The 22,033-nt window shown below is 39.6% G+C and overlaps 1 protein-coding gene and 1 long non-coding RNA gene across 5 annotated transcripts; one reads left to right on the forward strand and one right to left on the reverse strand.

Moving 5' to 3' along the window:
• Positions 1-503: 503 nt before the first annotated feature.
• LOC148416950 (uncharacterized) lies at positions 504-12,233 on the reverse strand. Its single transcript, XR_015867039.1, has 3 exons — positions 12,187-12,233; positions 10,972-11,119; positions 504-1,861 (listed from the first exon to the last, which is right to left on the reverse strand). It is a non-coding gene; the product is annotated as an uncharacterized LOC148416950 (long non-coding RNA).
• A 1,808-nt stretch (positions 12,234-14,041) lies between these two features.
• Positions 14,042-21,932, forward strand: ncln (nicalin). Of its 4 annotated transcripts, none has more exons than XM_088425466.1 (15): positions 14,042-14,305; positions 15,005-15,195; positions 15,836-15,980; positions 16,123-16,217; positions 16,303-16,383; positions 16,460-16,563; positions 17,384-17,472; positions 17,639-17,778; positions 17,868-18,094; positions 19,506-19,593; positions 19,672-19,710; positions 19,879-20,042; positions 20,403-20,456; positions 20,642-20,720; positions 20,811-21,932. In XM_088425466.1, the coding sequence occupies exons 1-15, from the start codon at positions 14,131-14,133 to the stop codon at positions 20,871-20,873; spliced, it is 1,734 nt and encodes a 577-aa protein (XP_088281592.1). In that variant the 5' UTR covers positions 14,042-14,130; the 3' UTR covers positions 20,874-21,932. The 4 variants fall into 4 exon arrangements, with proteins under 4 accessions (XP_088281592.1, XP_088281593.1, XP_088281594.1 ...); XM_088425467.1 differs by having other exon boundaries at positions 19,882-20,042; XM_088425468.1 differs by having other exon boundaries at positions 17,868-18,046.
• Positions 21,933-22,033: the final 101 nt, after the last annotated feature.

Here is a 22,033-nt window from a genome sequence, read left to right on the forward strand (position 1 = left end):
ACTCATATAATAACTCAAAACTCTCAATAACATAATAACTCAGTCAATATGACCAACCTTGTTCAACTGTAAACACACAAAAGAAACAGATGAAGCTTACTTTATCAGGTCATTCTTCATCTACGAATCCCAATCTCAATTTTGATCCATATATAAGGCGCACCTGATTATAAGGTGCACCATCAGCTTTTTTTTTTTTTTAAAAAAAGGCTTTTAGGTGCGCCTTATAGTGCGGAAAATACGGTAGTCAACCATGACACAAATGTCTTTGCTTGATGCCAGTGTTCCCTTGATGCGAACACTTTTTTTTTCCAAAATCTTGTTGATAAAACTGAAAATCTATTAGCGCAACATATCTCACTATCATCACAAAGCCTGTCGCTACGGTCTTGACTTTATTGACGCTGAAGCAGGATGTAGTCCTAGTTCAGCTGTGACATGAATGTGAACATAAATTAATTTCTATTTCGTTTATCGTTTACATTGCTATGACAACTGTATGAACGTCATAGCCAAAGTTGGCTAGCACAGCCTCCAGCTCCACAAGATTCGAATAAAATAAGCTGAATGGAAGGTGGATGCGATCTTATGTTTCATTATATACAGTATCCCTCCTGTATTGGTATACAAAGAACGCAAGCCCAGTGCGGGATTTACTTGTCATAGGGCCAATTCCCTGCCTTGATCTTCTTTTGTTGAGTTCCCAGGATGAAAACAGCTGTCAGGGAGCATAACAACACATGTATTTCATGAAAACATAGCAATAGTTGGGAAAACCCATCGCAAGTTGCTAAGTGACCCATGTTTTCTGAACAGATGTTAATATCATTGCTCAACAGTGGATATTACAAATCTTCATCAGTCACAAGATAAGGTACACCAGAGAGATCCAATGGAAGCGCTGTATGAAAAATCTGCCTTTTGAAAGATGATAATGCCCTGTACAATTGACACACTCAGAAAACTATTTCTTCAACAACATATTTATAATGGCTGTTGTAGTTTGCAAAAGTGATACAGTCACAGATGTAAAAAAAAAAAAAAGAGCTGGAGTGCTCATGCTGCCTTAGTCGCCAAAAAAATAATGCAACCGGCAGCCATCTTGCGACCAATAAAGTCCATCAAAAGATGTAGAACCCCTGTTCAGTCACAATTCTGGATACAGGAAAAACTGAATGGTGGAAACAGTCTGTGAAGGTCGCGCTTTGCGAGGCTCTTTTTACCCCATACAGGAACCTCAGTGTAATGAACTGCTAACAGGGTTTCCAAAGAAATAAGAAAAGAAATTTGTCAACAACAGTGGCATAGAAAGTTCGTTGCCCTCTCACTTCAGCTGCGAGAACCTTCTGGTTATTGTGTATGTCCGTGGGTGGACTGCACTACATCCTCCTGAGAGCAATTTCGAATATTTTGTCCTTCTCAAAGCAAAATTGGATCAGCCTTTCAAGTGAGTTTGAATAAAAGTATCCATCCGTCAGTATAGTACACCAAGGCGCACACAACTGAAGGAGCAGTACAATGTTCACTACAACTAAAGGATGAAGATTTTTTTTTTCTTAGCTTAGTGCGTATTTATTTTATTACTTTATGTAAAAAAAAAAAATAGTAGTGGTATAAAAAATAAAAACTTGCTGATATTTTTTGCAAGCTGTAATGGCATTTCAATTCATTTCAATGGGGAAAGACAATTGGAAAGATACTTTCTGTGCAGTATATTTAAAATAAAGAAAAAAACTGACCAATTACAAAAGGGTCATCTTGGTCTTGACAACAGATGTAGCCACAATTTTGGATGTTCTAGTGGACAAACAGAGCGCCTGTTTATTTGGTTGCCTCTTCCAGGGTGGGCCGAAGACGGAGCCTGTGGGCACACCATGAATAGTGACGGGAAAAGAAAAAGCCTACGCACAGATGGGAGTGGGAACACCAACACACACAGACACATGCATAGTTGTGCACAAATTGGCATGTGCTTTACGCACAAGGATTTCAATGCTGGGCCATTGACTGAAAATCTGCAAAACAACAAGACTGGCACGGGTTTGATCTGGTATTAACATGAAACCAAACCCTTGTACACACATGGCCAATACAAATGAGTTCCAGAGGTTTGATGACATGTGGCAGATGCCCAGTTTTCCTGCCCACATCCTGTTTCCAAACTCAACCACAGCTCGCCTCCACCCGCAGGGCAGCAGCGACGAAGAGAAAACAGAGGTGCAGCTTCTAAAGACATATTTGTTTTGCGTATATTGAAAATAGTACATTATTGTGTATTCTGTGTACTAGTTGGTTCATGGGTGTAATATCACATTGACAAATTGAGGCCTGGCTTGCATACCACAGAGTTTACGGTCGCTGTCGTATATGTGCTCAACTTTTTAATAAGCTTGGGAAATGTTTGCCATTTCAAGTTTTAGTGGAATCTAAGTTGTGGTGGAAATGTAAACATTTTTGTTTGTTTGTTTTAGTCTTGATGCAGCTGAACCAATGATTATTATCATAACAATAATTACTATTATTATCGTTATGAATGTTTAATGCATTTCTAGGGCCTGCTACATATTATATTACGTATATATGATGATACATGTCATCATGACATGTATTTTTATTGCCAAACGGAAAAAAAATGGCTCCATTTTTAAAATTAGAGATTATTATTGATCAAAAGGTCAAGTAAAAACGATTACAGATCTGGAATCCTTCCGAGCCTCCCTTTCCATTGATACCTCATTTGTGAAGAATGACCCCGTTGTTCCTGAGATATAAAGGTTCAAAGAAAGGCTGTCATGTCTCTTTTTATTGAAAATGTCAAAATGTAAATTTTAGGGTTCCGCAATCACTATCAACAAGTACACAAAGTATCATAAAAGAACCAAACTCTGCTTAGTTAAACCCATCATGCGACGATATGGCATGTAATGACTCCAAAATATGGTACCGGGACATTCGTGTCCGCATATTATTTGCTAAGGTGAGATTTCTTTTAAGTTGGCCTTCTCACATCATCGGAGACATGTTTTATTGTCATGCAAAGCATTTAAAATTGTTGCTCTGTTCCAGGGCAACATTAATGCCTCGAACCTTTCTTTGAACCGAGACACTCAAATTACTCATGGATTTGTTTCAGCCCTAATTACTGTTATTATTAGAGTCCACATAAAAACAGCTTTCATGCAATTTTCCTTCTTCCCACAAGAACGTTAACAGCTAAAAAGCGCAACTGGGTATTTCCTCCTCCAAAGTCCTTTAAAACATAATCACATTATAATCAAAAATGCAATATAGTAGGGGACCACTGCATACACATATAGCTCCATCACACCGTCGGGTCTGCGGCAGCTCGACAAGCAGAGGTGAAGCTAACCACATTAACGAAGGCCCAGTTCAATTTCATTGTGTCAGTGAGCCAAGGAGGCCCTCGAGGCCTTGCGAATGTTACCCATTACACCTGCGTTTTTCATTCGATTACATTATACAAGTCTTGTTTCAGGGGCTAGCATGATTTGAAAAATAAATAAATACATCAATAAATCCATCACTAAATGTTACCATACTTTAAGTACCAGAGGGTAGAAAGAGAACACAGTCAAGACTTAAAAAAAAAAACTACAAACAAAAATAAAAAGTATGGATCTCATTAATATAATGCTGTACAGATTTGTACGTGATAGCGACATCTGGCACCAAGAGAGCTCAGGGAGTGGAAATAAAAGATGAAGGATAAAAATAATATAAGTCGAAGTAGTGAAAAGACGTAAACTCAACCAGGGTAGATGGGAGGGAATAAGAACTGGGGTTATTGAAGGGACACTCATGCACACGCACACGTGCACGTCTGTTAGCATGTCTCCAAGAGCCGGTCAGGCCTGTGTGAGGGGCTTGGAAGGGGATACTGTATCTCGGGGGATGAAATGACCCCCCCCCCCCCCCCCCCCCCCCCCCCCATCTTGTGCCACATCTGGATCACACGCATCAGCATTCAGCATCAAAAGGAAGTATGAAGAGGAAGGGCCAGTGGGCAGGTGGCACAGCAACTTTCAGAGGCACATCCACAGAACACTTGATTAAGAAACTCAAATGTACTGATTCTCGACCACTGACAGATGATCACTCTCTTCTAAACGTTCATAACATGGGTGGATGGATGGATAGATAGATAGATAGATAGATAGATAGATAGATAGATAGATAGATAGATAGATAGATAGATAGATAGATAGATAGATAGATAGATAGATAGATAGATAGATAGATAGATAGATAGATAGATAGATAGATAGATAGATAGATAGATAGATAGATAGATAGATAGATAGATAGATAGATAGATTCATATTGCTGCAATTTACTTGAATTTCAAGTTACCTCCATGTATTATGTATCATCTTAAAGGGAATATATCAATATCTCAGTTTTCTTTTTCTGAGACGTAAGCCTCGTTTTGTGATAATGCATTGGTTATATACAGTATAGTACGGTGACGAATAATTCATATTTATAGTAATATCCTCAGTAATACAGTAAATACAGTACATTACTGCTTTGAACTTCCTCCTTGTCTTTCCTCACGATTTCTTCACTTCCTGTGTGTCAGCAGCACGCAAATGACATGGGCACTGTATGTTCTGTGGAGGATGTGATGACTATTTGACTATTTCCTGGTACAAGGGAACCTTTTGGGTTGAACACAGTCTGTTGTGGAACTTTCCTCAAATTTGCTTAGAACATTTTTTTTTTTGGGAGGGTTGATGCTACTGTCAATCGTGTGTGAGACAAGGGCGACCCCTAGATACACACTAATTTAAACAAAACAAGGACAGGAATGTGACAATTTGATCGTTAATAGTAAATCTTAATATGTTGTCAGACTATGCGAATCGAGAAAACAAAATTTATTATTATGTTGACTATTATTTTGATCAGATTCAGAAATTTACTCCCACATGGACATTGGACATCGGATGTTTCATAATCAATGTCAGCAGCTACTTAAAAGTTTTCAATCCCGCATACTGTATGCGATTGTGTTGCCATTTGACGTTTGGTCTTCTAAGAATCAGCCGCCGCACAGATGTTATGCATTTACGCGGAAAGATGGAGTTAACACCCTGCTCTGATGTGGTGTGAGGCGCTAGCAGCATCTATAGGGTGCAGGTAGGTGCTGACATGCGAGCCACATGTGGTCGCGAAACAGAAGCCAAGGGAATCCATCGCCGGATAATTTCCCGAAGATTCGACCCATCACAAGCTTTTCTCTCTCCTCCTTCTCGTACATCTGGCCAATATTTATATTCATAACAAGAGGGAATGATATAAAATAAGTGAGGCAGTGCTATAAGGCTGCTGCCTCCTGTAATAAACTTCCAGCAGGCTGGATGGATTGCAGACACCTCCAGCAGCCTGCAGCGCTCTGCTCAGCATCATCAGCATCATCATTGGGCTGGCTTGGCACAATGGAACTTTTCTACATCCATCCTTATTTTATTTATTTTTTTTTTGTCTCGCTTGCTCACCAAATAATATGAATGTATTTTTCTTGTTTGGCTGTTGTTCCATAGCAAATATGGAGAAAACTAATGGCTGTCGTGCAAACACTGCTGTATATGATGGATTTTTTTTTTTTTTTTTTTTTTTTTATGGATGGCGTAGTGGATTTGATTTGCATGCACTGATGAATAATACTTCTATGCCCACCAGACTTGCCCAACCTAAGGAAAATTAAAGATTTCTGCATTACTGCTGGGTGAGGAGGCTACTAAAATGAACGAGATCAATTTCGGACTATCATGCGACATAGAATGCAAATACTAGAGTGAGTAGGAGTATTGCTATAACAAAAGAGGTATTTGATTGGAAGGTAAGTGGAGCTTCTAGGGTTGGACAAAATGTAATTGACTTTTGAGGTTAGAGGCCGGCCCACAACATACAAAAGCATTTAATTATTTTTTATGGGGTGTTTTAAAAGGACTTGAAGTGCTTATTTGTTTTGTTTTTTCTTTAGAAAATTACAGAAAAATGGTAGCCATTTTCTCACAATTCTAATTACAAAGTCATGAGAATGAATGTCTGTCTTTTAATAAAGTAATATGCTAATTTTGATGCCATCTACAGTACAGAAAAACGAACAGATATCAGTACGGCAGTGCCTGCGTGTCTCTACAATTCTCAGTGAGTACAACAATTATACTACAAGAATTTGTAACATTACACCAGTCTCATCCGATTTGAATTAAAATATCCATTAAGCTTTAAAAAGGAGTGCAACTAAATATTACTTTAATCATCGATTCACTCATTTTTTCGATTCATCGAAGAATCAGGTTTGAAAATAGGTTTTAATTTCCCTGTCTTTCTTAAAACCATGAAATAATTTATATTATATTCACTATCAGGATAAATAGAACAAAAAGTAAACAAGCTATAAATGGAAGCATTGAAGTATTAAATTACTAAAATAAGAATGAGCAGGATGTTATTTTTAAATAGCAGAATTGTTGACACAGCTCCTGCAAAAGGTATTGTCTACCTTTATGAATGAAGCAACAGCCCGGAGCTTGTTAGCTTAACTCAGCATTATGACTGAAAACAGATGGAAGCGCTTGTCAAAAAAAAAAAAAAAAAAACTTCCAAAGAGGCACATTGAAGCTCAAAAGAGTGCGCGCCAAAATTTGTGATGGCGCACACCCTGACATAAAGCTCCCAAATACATTAAGCCCCCTTCATCATTTGCAGCCATGCGAACTAACCAAAGATTGGCAGGCAATCAGCGAGCAATCAAGCCAATCAGGGCTGCAAACAAGCAAAAACAAACAGCGGGAGGGTGAGCGATGGCGGGACGCTGCTCCCGTAGGCTCCGCCTGACCCTGGGACATGGCGGCCCCACCATGACAAATAAGCTCAATCACACTCAGCGCACTTCCTACATCCTCAACAAATGCTTCCATTCTCTCCATCCAGCTCCCATTTTTCTCTTCCCCTCCATCAGCCCCCCTTCCAGTCCATCTGCCCGGGCAGGCGGGCGGCATCGTGGGAGTTTTAATTGCCTTGCGTTTCCATGAAGCCAACTTCATTACATTACTCGCTTCGGCCCACGCCGCATACTTGTAACCTGCAGCAATGTGTTGTCTTTATTTATACGCTGAGTTCGGGAAGGCGGGAGGGGGTGAGAGAGCCAGCGTCATCAGCAGGGTCAGTGTGAGGGAGAAGGTCAAAGAGAGCATAGAAGTCCATTCATAGAAGTTCATTGTCGGGGGGGGGGGCTGAAGAAGCTAAAGCCTTGAAGCCGAAGCCTTGTTCATGTACTGGATGATGAAGAGCTCAGGCTGTGGCCATAATGTTTAAGCATCACTTACGGAGGAATTTGGAAAGTCGTAGAAGGACCCACCACAACGAAACCTCATTTTATAGAACCTTGTATGATTTCACGCATGGTTAGCATATCCACCTAACAGTTCAGTGCCTTGAGTTCAAATCCTGCTCACTCTGCCTTCCTGTGTGGCGTTAACTCTAACCCTAGCATTGAAATTCACTATAGCGAAAAGAAAGCCTGCAGCAAGGGTGTAGCTTGGTTTATGCTTGACGCAGCGGCACACGCTGTGCAGCACTTTATACTCAGTGCGGCTTTCCTTCGCAGTCAGACGATGTTCACCCATACACTAGGTGGCAGTAAATGGGAGTCCGCAGCATACAAACAACAAAACTCTATAACAAAGGTAGAGAATCCCAATTGATTCAAATGATCTAAATTTGCCCGAGTGTTTTTAACAGACCCTTCATCCCTTCCCACGTGGTGCTCGCCAAGAGTTGCTTACGACATTATGTCACGGTAGCCTTTTTCAGTCGAATCATAAAGGTATTTGTACCGGCAAACTTTTACAAGCTATAGTTTGTCTGCCATGTTTTCCACTTGGAAAGAAATTCTGAAAAGTACGCGTTGCAGAAAATCTGGCCTGCGTGGAGGGGCGTGGTTGCCGAAATAACGTCATTTGACTCGTGGAGCTTGCAGACGCATCAAGCTTAAACCAAGTTTTGAAGACAGGATAAAAGTAATAAAGATGACTGATGCATGAAGCAAATTTAAAGACATTTTGCAAGAAATTGATGTAAGTGTGAAAATGAATGCTTATCGTAGATTTGGCAATTTCTTTCTTTTTTTTTTCAATTTAGGCTAGTTGGAGGGTTTTGTTTTTAACTTCAGATTGTAGATTGCACATGTGTTTTGTGTTTGCATCCGAGACATAGATTTGCTATAGTGAAAAATCTCCTGTTGTGAGAAATTTCTGACTGAAAAAATGGATTGACTTACCCTCTAGAAGACTATCAAGATATATATTTTTACATAAACAGTGGAGCCCTGAGATAAAAAAGGTAACAAAAGGTATAACTCAATCATGTTTTCACACTGAAACAAAGGAAAATAAATTATGATTACTCCATTCCTGCCTCCCTCCCAAGGGAAAAAAAAATATTTGTAAAGTGTTTTAAACAGCTCTCCGGAATACTGAGCATTATACTTTAAAGGTCTTTTTTTCTGTGACTGTACAGTATGGTATTGTAAATTACATGTAGCGAGCCTGCAATAGCACTATGCTACAGTAGTACAAACTGTTCAAAGAGAATAAATAACATATGTCTGTCTACTCGTACATATGTTGCTCCATTGTTTGTGTTCAAAAACCATCCATAATATTATAACACCACAATACCAAATACTAGTTGTGAAGGCAGAATACCCATACCCTCACAAGTTTTATTACTGCAAAGTATGAGAAAAGCAGCTGTCAGTTATCATGTGCCAAGAATTCAAATTGGAACTTCGACTGTTTCAAGACTGTAAACATGAAGTTATATTATTGTTCTAGCTGAATTTGCCTTGATTTATATTATCGTATAAATATTTATCTGACGTTTGTTTTGGATAAAATGACATTTGGAGTAAATACCTAAAATATGTATTTGGATTACAACAGCACTACAACAACTTCAGCAGTCATACTTTTCTACAATTTGTGGCTACTCTGTCGACCCCTGTCCATTACTTTTGTTCAGATGGTGCACTTCTCTTATTGGCATTATATGTAACTTCCTTGTAAATCCACAAGACAAGAAGCTGCCTCACCAAAGCCTGATTTTTGTCTTCCTGTCATGCTATTGCTCCATATGTACTTAACACACACTTACGCATGCATATGTCTCCATTCATGAATTTTATCTATGTTCCACCCTCGAAATGTACAGTTCACAACACTCTCCTGACAGTCAGTCATTACATGTGCACCTCTTTCACAAGTTCCCACTCAGCTGGCCTTGCACATATCCTCCTGCCATATCAAAGACTATGAACTCCGAATTGTGCAATGAAATACAGAGTGGTAAGAAATGAATATTTCCTTTGGGAAGAGCTTTATCGAAATGTAACTGCAATTGAGATCGGGGGGGCAGAGACAGAGTGCGGTAAATGTGGAAAAGCACCGGCCATAATGAGCGAACGTCTCTGCAAGTGAATATGAAGGCAGATGAGGCACGCAAACCTCCTCTGAGCATATTAACAAAACTTAATGGAAGGACTGGCTCCAAGATGCCTCGCCATCCATTATCTGACTGCTGCCCCGCGCAACCAGATAGCCTTTCTGCCTGTCATATGCTATATTCTCTTTTTCTCCTTGTCTTAATTCCACGGGCGATACTGTAATGAATCACTTAATCAATTGGCTGCTTAACGTAAAAAAAGAGCTTCTCGTGGGCCCCAGGACACATACTGTATCAGTAACAAAAAAGGCAAGGAGTGATTTGCATAAGTGAAAAGCAGTTATTGTCAGAAAAACAACATCCATCATTATTAGTTTATGTCTGGAAGTCACATCAATTTGGAAAACATGTTTTTTCTATTTATGGGGACATACGTATATGCAGGTGGTCTGCATCAATTCATGGACCAGTCATTTTCATTGATTTGTGTGTGTGATTGTGCATGTGTGTTTAAATGTCACCTCCCTGGTGATACTCAAATGGAGTTCAATGGGATGGTAGAACTGATGGAACTGTCATTAAACTTTCATCTACTGGGCACTCACTGAAATGCATGTGACAAATTTTAACTCCTAGTGTTCTAGTATGACATGTTCTTTTTTTTTTTTAAATGAATAACTTCCAGGAAAGTTTTTTTTATTTTTGCTTAAAAGGGTATTTAGAAATTTCCAGCAATAAATGGGTAAATATTTTGTCTATAAATATTTGAGAGCTAAATTATTTTTTACGTGCAACTTTAACCTTTTAAAACATATTTTTGCACTTGCTGTCGACTGAACGTGGAATCACATGTGCTCAAGGCTCAGGGAATGACCAATCACAGCTCACCTCTTTTCTGAGTTTTGTCATGTGACTTTTGCAAGCTGAGCCATGATTGGGATGATATTTTCAGGTGACAGCAAGTGGGACAATTTGTATTTAAAAGACATTTATTGTACATTAAAAATCTATACAAAAATATTTTTTTTCCAAACACACAACATATGTATTACAAAATCAACTTTACTACATGTAGAGGTATCAATCTGGGCTAAAACTTTGCATAGCCTTCTGATGAAAGTGCTGGTGAAATTGCTTATGTAATTCAACAATTTCCATATTAGGTAAAGAAACCCAGAATATATCCAGTGGGGTACAGTGGTTGTCTGCAATTGTGACAATAACATATGATTGGCCAACTATGTCACATATTTATCAATAAAGAACAATATGATTTTGTTGCAACTATTTGCTCATCAACAAGCGCTTAAATGGAACACGAATGTATTGTTTTTGCATTACAATTTCAGGATTGCATGACTTGACGTTATGTTTTTCCAACCTGCCACAATGATGATGAAATGACAACATCCTTATGGAATTTAAAGAGGAATTAAAACAAAAACAAGGAGTGGTGCCACTTAAACTGGAATGTCACTGGGAAAGAAAATTGCTTACCGCTAGGTCGCTAATCTCTCCTTAATCTCCAGCATTTACCAACACACACTGACTGAAGCTTTTGTGTGGTCGCAGAGGATGTGTTTCTGCCGTCTGGGGTCAGTCCGTCAGGGGCAATGGCTGCGTTCGTTCAAGACATTCCCAGAAACTTTAGAAAGAGATGAAGAGGACATTGAACAGTTTAACCATTGTGTGTCACTGTGGTGTGCACCAAAAGCCATGATTCATTCAGTCACAGTCTGGGGGGGGGGGGGGAAATCCTACATCCAATTTTTGATGTTGTGTACCCTTTGATTTTATAAATTTTATACAACCAAAATGAATTAATTAACATCAGGCATAGTACTGTGGCTTAGCCTTCTTCATAATTAGCACCCAACATTATGGATTATTTCAAGTTCTCTGTGCTGCTTGTGCTGCATGAAGCAAACATCCCCTACGCCCCCTTCTCTTCCTTCTCCTTCTTTTATTTATGATTGGCAAACAAAACATCTATTTTCTTTTTTGTTGTTGTTTTTTTTTTCATTTTTGTTCGCAATTTACATACAAACCAGAAACTCACTCGGCTACACACAAGACGCAAACTGACATCCGAAACGTGATTTGAATTGCGTAGGTGAAAGTTCTCCTCTGAGGCTTTCCGTAGCAAAAAGAAACGTAACTGCCCCCATCTGGGTGGCGTTCGCCATGTAATATCAAGAGCGATTAAAAGACCTACGAATAGATATAAAAATATATGTTGGTTGGATCAAACACATTTATTTATTCCTTGTTGAAATTTATATTTTCAAAACAAATAACGGTCTAAATATTACATATTGTCACTTCAAGTAATAAAATGTAAAAACTAGCTTAGCATTTGCCTACCAGAAATTAACATTAGCCTCATGATATTTGCCAATTAGCATCCTCTTCTATTCCTTTATCACAAATTAAATGTGCTACAATCCCAAGGGGAGTTAAATACTCCTAGAACGCTGAGGTTTTTTTTTTTTTTTTTTAGGGAAAAAACATACAGCACGTTCGCATTGAGGGCGGGACTCTTCGCAAGCAAGCTAGCTCAATACCAGGGCTCAACATAGGAGCTCATTTGATGGGAAACAGCTCCTGATATCAAAGTACACACACACTTTGTTGTTCTAACGAGCGAGAAACTTACTGAAATCAATAAGTTAGTCTTTTGTTTGCATGTTTGTTTTACATAGTATTTCCTACCCTGTGATTGCTCATCATGGAACGCTGCAATCAGTTTCTGACAATGCGTTACAGGTTTACTCCACCTTGTGGCAGAATAAGGAATTACCACCAAATGGCATACAGAGGCTTAGCAACCATACATTTTATGTGGCTTGCAGACTGATTCATGTTTTTATTTATCGATATCAGGCAATGAAAACAAACATTGATTCAATTGACGCAACCCTAGCTCGGACATGTCCCCCAAATTGTTTTTGTGCATTGTTTACTGCCTCCCCTTTCACCAACCAAGGATTACTCATACAACAGGAAACCATGACGCCAAGCTCCATTAAATGGGATGGAACGACATCATATCAGCATTAATCTCCCACTTAGCGGAGCAGCCTGAGGACAGACAGAGTGATGGAGAAGGAGAAAATGTGATTCTCAGCTCTTCCCAACCGGACTCGGGCTTTTGACTTTTATGACTTTCTTACTTGGCTATAAAACATGGGAAGGTCTGATCAGGTCACGAATAAATTCACTTTGGTGTTCCCATGAACTGTGATCAAGATCAGGACAGATTGTCTGCACTCTGTGCACCAAGCAGCTTCTATCACCTTTCTACTTTTCCCCCTACAATTGTAGGAAGTGTTTTCGTTTGGTCGGATAAACTGAAGTTTCTACCTTTGAGGCCAGGAAGCAATCAGAGAATTTATTTTATTTTGCAGGGAATCAAAACGTTGTTTTGTCTTGTTTTTCTTGCTATACAGATAAATTATATCTGACATTTAATGCAACACCGGGCCAAATTGGCTACATCAGCAAGAATATGACTGAACACATGTGAAAGTGTCCATGGTACTGCGTTCTAACAGTTCTTCCACAAACAACGAAATGGCAAGAAAACAGCCTGTCACTGTAGTCTGCTTAAAACAAGTGGAAGAGTGCTGTACAAGCTGGCCAAAAATAAGGCTTTGTTATAAACAGATGACCTTCCCAATGGAATATTCCATTGCAATAGATTTTTTTTTTAATTAAAAATGACGCTATATCCGGTTTCTTTTTGCAGTTACAGTGTTTAATTGTAGTTTCAGAAATGCTGAAAAAAGAATTATAAATGACATTCAAGTGTAAGTTTGAACATTAGTTATTTTTCGATCCAACTCGAGGCTAGAGACCGTAGTCGGGGTGTAGGGAACCTTCTAACTACAGGACTGATGCTCATTTTGATGCTAATGCACAAGTAAATAGACACTCTTTATCTTCGGAGTCAATTTATATTTATCATCTGTGCAACTTGTACACAGTAGAAACAGCAATGTAGCTTGCACGTGCTCTCACCTTTTCAGACCTTCGGAATGACCTACATTTGTTTATTTGACTGTATAAACAATCAAAACAAGAATAAAAAATGAGATCAGCTGCAGATGCCAGATCGTGATGTCACTCACTAGGCCACACCCCTTAATGGTACACATCAACACAAGAATACGTACCCCAAAATGTACAGCAGTGATACTTTTAAAAAGCAACGATTAAGCTATTTTCTCTTCTCAATTATGTTTTCCCACCACGTTTAATTTAGTACCGCGGAGTTTTCTTTATTAAACAGTAAACACACTGGCTGCAGGCTTCATTTGTTATTTATGCGGTGTACTAGCGCCCCCCAGTGGCAAATCTATAGTCCCAAATGCGGGTGGTTTGGCCTGTCCTAGATTATGCCTGAAGGACCATTACTATACGGTAAATTGTTTGTCATATAAATGTGAAATAAATCGTCTTTTTTTTATTTGATTCTTATTAGAATATTTACAAGATACGACTTTATTGGGCTCCGTTTCAAGTGGAACACAAAATAGACTTTTTACCTTTAGCCTGACTAAAATTGTCCGGCTGACTGACTCGAGCTGTCAGACAAGGTGGGACGGCGGCCGACAGAATTTCATTTTCCTCTCGGATCCGACCGCAGTCGCCAATATGTTCGAGGAGGCGAGCGAAGTGTTCGATAACATGTTTAAATCCTCCTTTCCCCTCACCTTCATCGTATTTATCCCCGCGGTGCTCATCTTGGTGTCACCGCTCCCGGCCGAAGCTGCACATGAGTTCACGGTGTATCGCATGCAGCAGTATGACCTGCAGGGACAGCCCTACGGTAAGTCCCACAATGCCTTTTATGTTCATTTACTCCCTTGAAATGTCATTTATGTTTCCACATGAAAGATGTACTGACTTGAAACCAAATCTTGTCTTCGTCTAAGGTTAGCTCTCTTGTGTATTTCGCTATAAAATAACATAATGGGCTCAAATGATGTAGCTAGTGGCTAATGTAGCTCGTTATGCTAGTTGGCTAAGTGGTAGCAACATTTAATACAATTTATCAAATTATTCATTTTATTGCATCCCTAAAACCAAATGTATACAATTTATATTAATACATTATTATTCTTTTTTTTTTAATGCATGGCTATTTTAATCATTGTGCACTTGTGGTTCGGCAAGTCTGCCTCACAGTTATGAAGTTGAGGGTTCGAATTCCGACTCTGGCTTTCCTGTATGGGGTTTGTTTGGAGTTTCTTCCCTCTTTTACTCACGTGTGTCATATCAAGCGCTTAGAAGAGACTGGTCCTCCATAAGATTTGCTGACTTTGGAAGCGAGGTTGGATATGCTTTTCAAACTTATAGACAATTTACAGTAGACTTTTCTATTATGACAATTTGACAAGAGCCGAGATTTGGAACATGGACCTTAGATCTGTGAAGCAGATGCGTTACCCACTATGTATGGAATACTTTCCATGTGAAATGTTAATTTATCCAAGATTGAAATATAACGACTACACTTTCTGCTCAGGTACGAGGAATGCAATCCTGAACACTGAAGCTCGTACTGTGGAGGCCGAGGTGCTAAGTCGCCGCTGTGTCATCATGCGGCTTGCAGATTTCTCCTATGACAAGTATCAGAAAGCCTTGCGTCAGTCGGCCGGGGCCGTGGTCATCATCCTGCCCCAAAACATGTCCACTATGCCTCAGGACATAGTACAGGTATTCACTCATACGCGTTGGTGTCGCATTCTCAAAACAAGACAACTAATGTACATTTTGAAGTAAAATAATGGTTGGCACGTTACTATTTTGATGCAGGTGGCAAAATAGACACTGGTTTGATCCAGCAGTTTAACTTCTCCAATTTTATTTTGACAGTTGCGGGCAGATTTGCAGGTATGCTGCGTTTTTGCCCCTTTCACTTTTAAGACTCTAACAATGTGCCACTTTTTTTTACACCTCAGATACTATTTTTGTGGCTAAAATAGATGAGTTGACTTCATTTTCCAATTCAATGGCAGTGATGTTTAAACAGAAAGAGCAATACCTAAAGAGATGGAAAAAATGCATCTTTTCTGGGAGGTGAAAATGGAGCTAAAAAGTCAAGCACAACTTATCCTGCTTGGCTTTCAGATTGCTGCGCTCATCAGCTTTTCACAGCAGTGCTTTTGTAACAGCATCTGACCGCTCTGGAGGCGTTTTTCACTCTGAGGTGTTTGACAAAGAATTTACTGTGTAATTTCTTCTGTCATTCCAAAATATTTGACTAAAAATTGTTGCTTTAAATGTGACTAATTACGATCTCACTTTGTGAGTTCCAATCTTGATGTTTTATTCATTTTTTGGGGGGCGGGGGTAGCAATTCATGGAGCTGGAGCCGGAGATGTTGTCCACAGAGACAATCGTTCCTGTTTACTTTGCCATGGAGGATGACGAGCTTCTGTCTATTTACACTCAAACCCTGACCTCCTCCTCCTCTCAGGGAGCCTTGTCTGCAGCTGAAGGTAAAAACGCTCAAGGTTTTTCATCTGGCATTGAAATAAGCTAATCATTTTAGTTAGACTGCTCATCCTCATAAATCATCATCATAAATAAGAGCACAGTCACTTTAAATAAGTCTGTTCTCTTGTTGCGATCATTTTGTAGTATTGCTGCACACGGCCACTGCCAATGGGTTCCAAATGGTCACCAGTGGTGCTCAGAGCAAAGCCATGAGTGACTGGGCCATCACCAGTCTTGAGGTGAGTTCACTGGTAATATTCTGCCTTCTTTCTCATAAGTTTCTTAAGTACATGGGAGTTCATAAAATGTATTATTATTGATCAGGGCCGCCTGACTGGTATCGGTGGAGAGGACCTACCCACTATTGTGGTCGTGGCTCATTATGACTCTTTTGGAGTTGCCCCGGTAAAGATGCCATTTTGTTATCATGCAATATTAGCATCGGATAATACTCTAATACAAATTTGTGTCGCATGTACAGTGGCTGTCGTATGGTGCCGACTCAAATGGAAGCGGAGTGTCCATGTTACTGGAGCTGGCCCGCCTCTTCTCGAAACTCTACACTTATAAGAGGACACATGCTGGGTGAGAAGTTTGATCAGAAGTATGATGCAGTGCAGTTTTAAATTCATCACAATAGTAAATATTCATACCTTTCGGACGGTATCTTTTTAAAATGCTCTTATATTGCAGCACATGCACACTGTTTGCCTGAATTGTTTACTGTAGAAGTACTGGTATTAATGTGTGCATATAATAAAGTTTTATCAGGCTGGATTTACTCTGCACGGTTCAAGTGACACTTGTTTGCTTCCTCTCAAGTGGCACGATTCAGTTATGAGTCATCACAGTTTGAACCCAACTCAATTCATTTCTATAGCACTTTAGAAGACAACGGCAGCTCTAAAAAAGTGATATAAAACGTGAAATAATAGTAATACTACTAATAATATTAAACGCTGGAATGGTATAGTTTAGCATGATACAAGATACAACTTCAGAGGCACTTAACGGAGCTCTTGTTGATGATTCTTTTTGCTCTGTGTTTTGCTATCAGATGGTATTGCTTCATTGTAATTTAATTGATTTACATATTTTACTGTATTTAAATTTGATCGCACACTGCACTTTTTGTCTAGACCAATGGACAACATAATTTGTGAACTGAATGTCAGCCATTACTGGAATTAGACTCTTGGACCTGCATTGTAAATTTTAGACTGTCCCATGTCAATTGTAGAGCACCACTAATGCACTTACAAACTTACACTTATTTCCTTGAATGGAACAAATGACTTTCTCTTATGCACTCAAAATCACCAATGCCTTGTATATTTGGCCAAAAAGACAATTTAATATCTTGTCCACTTTGTGCTTCTATTGAAGAATGTTCTTGTGTGTTCAGATACAACCTGCTGTTCTTTGTTTCTGGTGGAGGGAAGTTTAACTACCAAGGCACCAAACGCTGGCTGGAAGACAATCTGGATCATACAGGTACACAACTCTGTCAGATCTTGCCATTCTCTAATCTTCCTGTTCTTTCTGGGTGGGGCCCGGCCTATTTACTATAAATCAGTTGATCATGGATCCTCAAACACGGGCCAAAAATCGTATGTCTCCATTTGGTTTCCCCTCAAATGTCCTTTCTCTCTCTCTGTAGACTCGAGTCTTCTCCAGGACAATGTTGCCTTCGTGTTGTGTCTTGACACTTTGGGCAACGGGGATGCTCTCCACCTGCATGTCTCCAAACCTCCCAAGGAGGGAACTCCTCAGCATGCTTTGCTCAGAGAGCTGGAGATGGTAAAACACGTCCCAGCTTTCTGTCTTGACTTAACTGCGTCACGCTGTGAGGTGTTCCTCATATTTCGGTGGGCCGCCTCTCCTCCCAGGTGGCGGCCAGCCAGTACCCGAGCATGAAGTTCTCCATGGTCCACAAGAAAATCAACCTGGCTGACGACATGCTGGCGTGGGAGCACGAGCGCTTTGGGATCCGCCGCCTGCCGGCCTTCACGCTCTCACACCTGCCCTCCCACCGGCTGGCTCAGCGCTCCAGCATCATGGACGTGCGGTCAGTGTCCCCCTCACCTCGCTATGGAGCGGGAGAGCCCCCTGCTGGGTGGGTTCACAACTGCACAAGGCCTGTTAGCCTTTCAGGAGAACACTTGACATCACATCATGACTAAAATCCTCTCTGATAGAAATATATTTGTCATCACCTTTCCAGTTGCTTTGCATCCTACTCCTCACACTCCATTCATGATTTCATGCGTTATGCAGATTTCCACAGGTTGTTTGAATTCTAACTTTGTATTTTTTTCAAAACTTGTTGTAGCTGTTAAGAGCATTTTGTATTCTGTCAGTTAACCTAGATGAGTGGTTTTCAACTTTTTTTCCAATGGTGTTCACCTGCGGAATATTTTCATCCATGTACAACTCAACCCATTCAGTGCCGTTACTGATTATAGGCATTTAAGTTCAGTTTCACTGGGCTCTGCTGTGTAATTCATTGCTTTAGATAAAGGAGCAATCAATTACTTTTTAAAGGTTTTTAAAGTATTGATTACTTTTGTTAATAAGTACTAAGGTAATTGATTACTTGTTATGGACTGTACTAAAAGGCACACCGGATTATAAGGTGCACACCTTCAATGAATGGCCTGATTCAAAACTGTTTTCATTTATAGGGATCGCCGCATAATGAGGCACATAGAATTGAAGCTACAATAGTGGCTGGGGTTAAGTTGTGTTTGCACTAGATCAAGCTGCGCGAAAGGCTATGTCAACATAACAATCATATATGTCAGTCAAACTTTATTAATAGACAATCAGAAATGGATTTGTGGAAAGTACAATTTGAAGAATGGGGGAAAATGCCTCTTAATTACTTTAAAAGACTTTTAAAATCAACGCGAAGATGATTCAAGAGTTTACAAGAATATATTCATGATTAAATAATAACAATTAAATAATAACATTTTTATCAAATTGCAACCAAATACCTTAAATTGTTTTGTTGATTTAAATTTAAAATAAATTGTTTTGTTGGTTTAAAATAAATCACGCTTTGCTTCAAAATTGAGCATATATAGTAAGTCAAAATTTCAACCTGGGTTTTCTAAAAATGTTAACTAAAAAATACATATATAACTGAAATGCAGAGGTAAAAATTGAAGACCTCATATGGCAATTATTTTATTTTTTCATACCCCAAAAAGGAAAACTGGCACCCTGTCAGCTTTTGAGAAAACTGAAGGCTTTTATATGCACCTTATAGTGCGGAAATGACGCTATATTCGATTTGCCTATACCTGCAAAAACCTTGTTAAAATCTCATTTACCGTGTGAAGTTCCTTCATCCACCACTAGGGGTACTTTTACCCCATTTGAGAACCGCTGGGCTAGACTTATACAGCAGTTAAGCCATAACTACACTAAATACCGGCCCTCTTAAGTTTTCCTCATTGCCTCAATTTTTGCCCTACCTAATTGTGGATATGGTGTTACTATGTGTCAATTGTGTGTTCCAGGCCGCACGTGGACATTGAGAAGCTTAGCAGGAACACAAAGGTGGTGGCGGAGGCTCTAGCCCGAGTCATCTACAACCTGACAGAAAAGGTGAGGCCGCGCTAATGGAGAAGCATCCGTTTCGTGTTTGAAAGTGATTGTCATCGGTGGGTTGTCGTGTCCTCTTAGGGAGCTCCTAGTGACCTGCACATCTTCACGGAACAAATGGTGAGAAACTCACTTTGCTTTTCATTCTTTATGCAGAAGCAGCAGCGATAAGTGAAAAAGTGCATTTGTATTTAAATGCTTTTTGGGATGATTATTTTTGTTTACAATTGGAGTTGACGGCAACTCTTGAAGTTCTGGATATGTATGTGAAGTGTTTATTTTGTCTAGCAGGTACAACAGGAGCACCTGTCCGCAATGGTGGACTGGCTCGCAGCGCAGCCACGGGCAGCCCAGCTGGTGGACAAAGACAGCAGCGTGGTGTCCACCTTGGAGTACCACCTGGGACGCTACCTCAAGGACGTCAAGAAACATTACGTCAAAGCAGACAAGCGGTAAAAACCACCCAAGATTAAACTGTCTTGCACTCAGTTAACGCTTGTGGCATTACGTTACAAATTATGTAACCTTAAATTCCTTTTCTTTTTTTCTTTATTTATGATATCATAAAAGAATCAATAGGAAAAAAAACAAAAAATTCCAGCAGATGATTAAAACACATACAATTTCAAAATGCTACGATTCTGACATTTCTATGTGATTGCAGCTGGACGTGTGAGATTTTGTGTACAAAAATAACCATTGTCCAAATTTTGGACCATATAAAGCCATAATTTTTGAGATGCATTTTAATAGGATTTATTACATTGATTTTCCTGCGATTTTTGCAACATTCCGTTGTTTGTGTCTTCCAGAGATCCCGAGTTTGTCTTCTATGACCAGCTCAAGCAGACCATGAATGCTTACAGGTGATGATCTTCTCCGCAGGACTGTTTGATTGCCATCTGACCAACTTAAGAACGTTTTCAATTCAGCGTGATAGAAATGATGCCTTTCTAGAAATTTGAGGAAGTCGTCTTGTTTTGTTTCGTGTATGGACAGCGGAATCGAATGTCGCCCGATAATGACGGCGTTTGTGTTTCCTTGCAACTAGAGTCAAGCCCGCCATCTTTGACCTGCTGCTAGCCGTCTGCATCGCAGCCTACCTGGGCGCCATGTACCTCGCCATCCAAGTAAGCCGCGCCCATATAGACATCTCTACAATCTGAGCGATAAAAATTTGTGTTCGAATCGTTTTGTTTTTTTTCCCCCCTCCCCGACAGAACTTCGGTGTGTTATACAGCATGGCGCGGAAAGTCACCCAAGCCAAAGTGAAGCCCCACTAAACCCGACAGGAACAACTTCACAGCCCACAAACTCTTCCCGGTTCTTTTTGACTCTCAGGGTGCTTTTGGAAGCTCCTTCCCATCACCCTCCGCCACACGCCTATGATGTCACTTCCTGTCTTCGCTGCCAACTTGAAATCTGCATGCTGTCACAAGTAGTTTGACACTCCCCCCCGCCTTCTCTTTCTATTTTGCCAACGCACTGATGTCACAGGCAGCTGGAGGGATGTGAATCTGTCTTAGTGTATTAAGATTTGTTTTTTTATTGTTCAGAACTTCCTTATGATAACAAGCAATCTTTTGAGCAAGGCTGCCTTTAATAGGTCGGATGTTTTTACCTCGTCCACCTATGTGGCCACATGGGTCACAGTCCAACACCTTGAAGACCAGTACGGAGAAAACGTTAATGATTGAAAAGTACCACACTAATTAGTTGGCTGCAACTAAATCTTTTGATTCAAAATCAAGCCCAGCTGAAGTAATGTTAACCAATAAAGTTGATGTGAAGTAGTATGTAAATAACCTTGAAAAAAATACAGATCTTAGTTCAAATCAAGCCCTTAAAAGTGATTCTAATTTTGTGCGTGTGTGCGCTTTAATGTCTGATTCTGAACCGCTCATCTTTTGTCGTTTTTTTTAACACAGCAAACGGAAAAAGCCACATGTCCATTTTCTTGTCTAATCACAGCTTTGTTTAAGAGTGCATCTGCAACTCCATAAGTTACTTTTTTTTTTTTTTTATCACTGAGTGTTACCGTGACCTTTTGCTGATTACGGCTAACCTCTGAGTGCACGTGTTGTGTAAAGTGGCCACAATCACACAACGTCGGGTGGGGGCTAGAATTTAGTCTTAAATGTTTTTTTTTTCTTTTAACTGACCAATATGTGAATTTTGTGTGTGAGTGTGTGTGTGTTGCTGCATGTTTTCTTCCTATTCCCCAAATCAAAAGCCACACTGATGGCAGTTAATTTATTGAACATTGGTGGAACCTGAATAATGATCTTTGCAAAAAATAAAATATAAAAAAAAAAGAAATAGCTTCTTTTTTTACTGACTTGACACCTCATTTTATATATATATATATATATATATATATATATATATATATATATATATGGTGTCACAACACCTCAGGGGTGGTGGGCATAGTCATGGTTTT

This window comes from Hippichthys cyanospilos, chromosome 10, assembly GCF_059441005.1.
Source record: "Hippichthys cyanospilos isolate Australia breed blue-spotted pipefish chromosome 10, RoL_Hcya_1.0, whole genome shotgun sequence".
Classification (NCBI taxonomy): Eukaryota; Metazoa; Chordata; class Actinopteri; order Syngnathiformes; family Syngnathidae; genus Hippichthys; species Hippichthys cyanospilos.

What these genes read in the sequence shown, in the direction of transcription:
- ncln (XM_088425466.1), top strand. Translation starts at nt 14,131, where the DNA reads ATGTTCGAGGAGGCGAGCGAAGTGTTCGATAACATGTTTAAATCCTCC. An exon ending in ACTCTTTTGGAGTTGCCCCG is followed by an intron (nt 16,384 to 16,459) that starts GTAAAGATGCCA and finishes TCGCATGTACAG; the next exon opens with TGGCTGTCGTATGGTGCCGA. An exon ending in AGACAATCTGGATCATACAG is followed by an intron (nt 17,473 to 17,638) that starts GTACACAACTCT and finishes CTCTCTCTGTAG; the next exon opens with ACTCGAGTCTTCTCCAGGAC.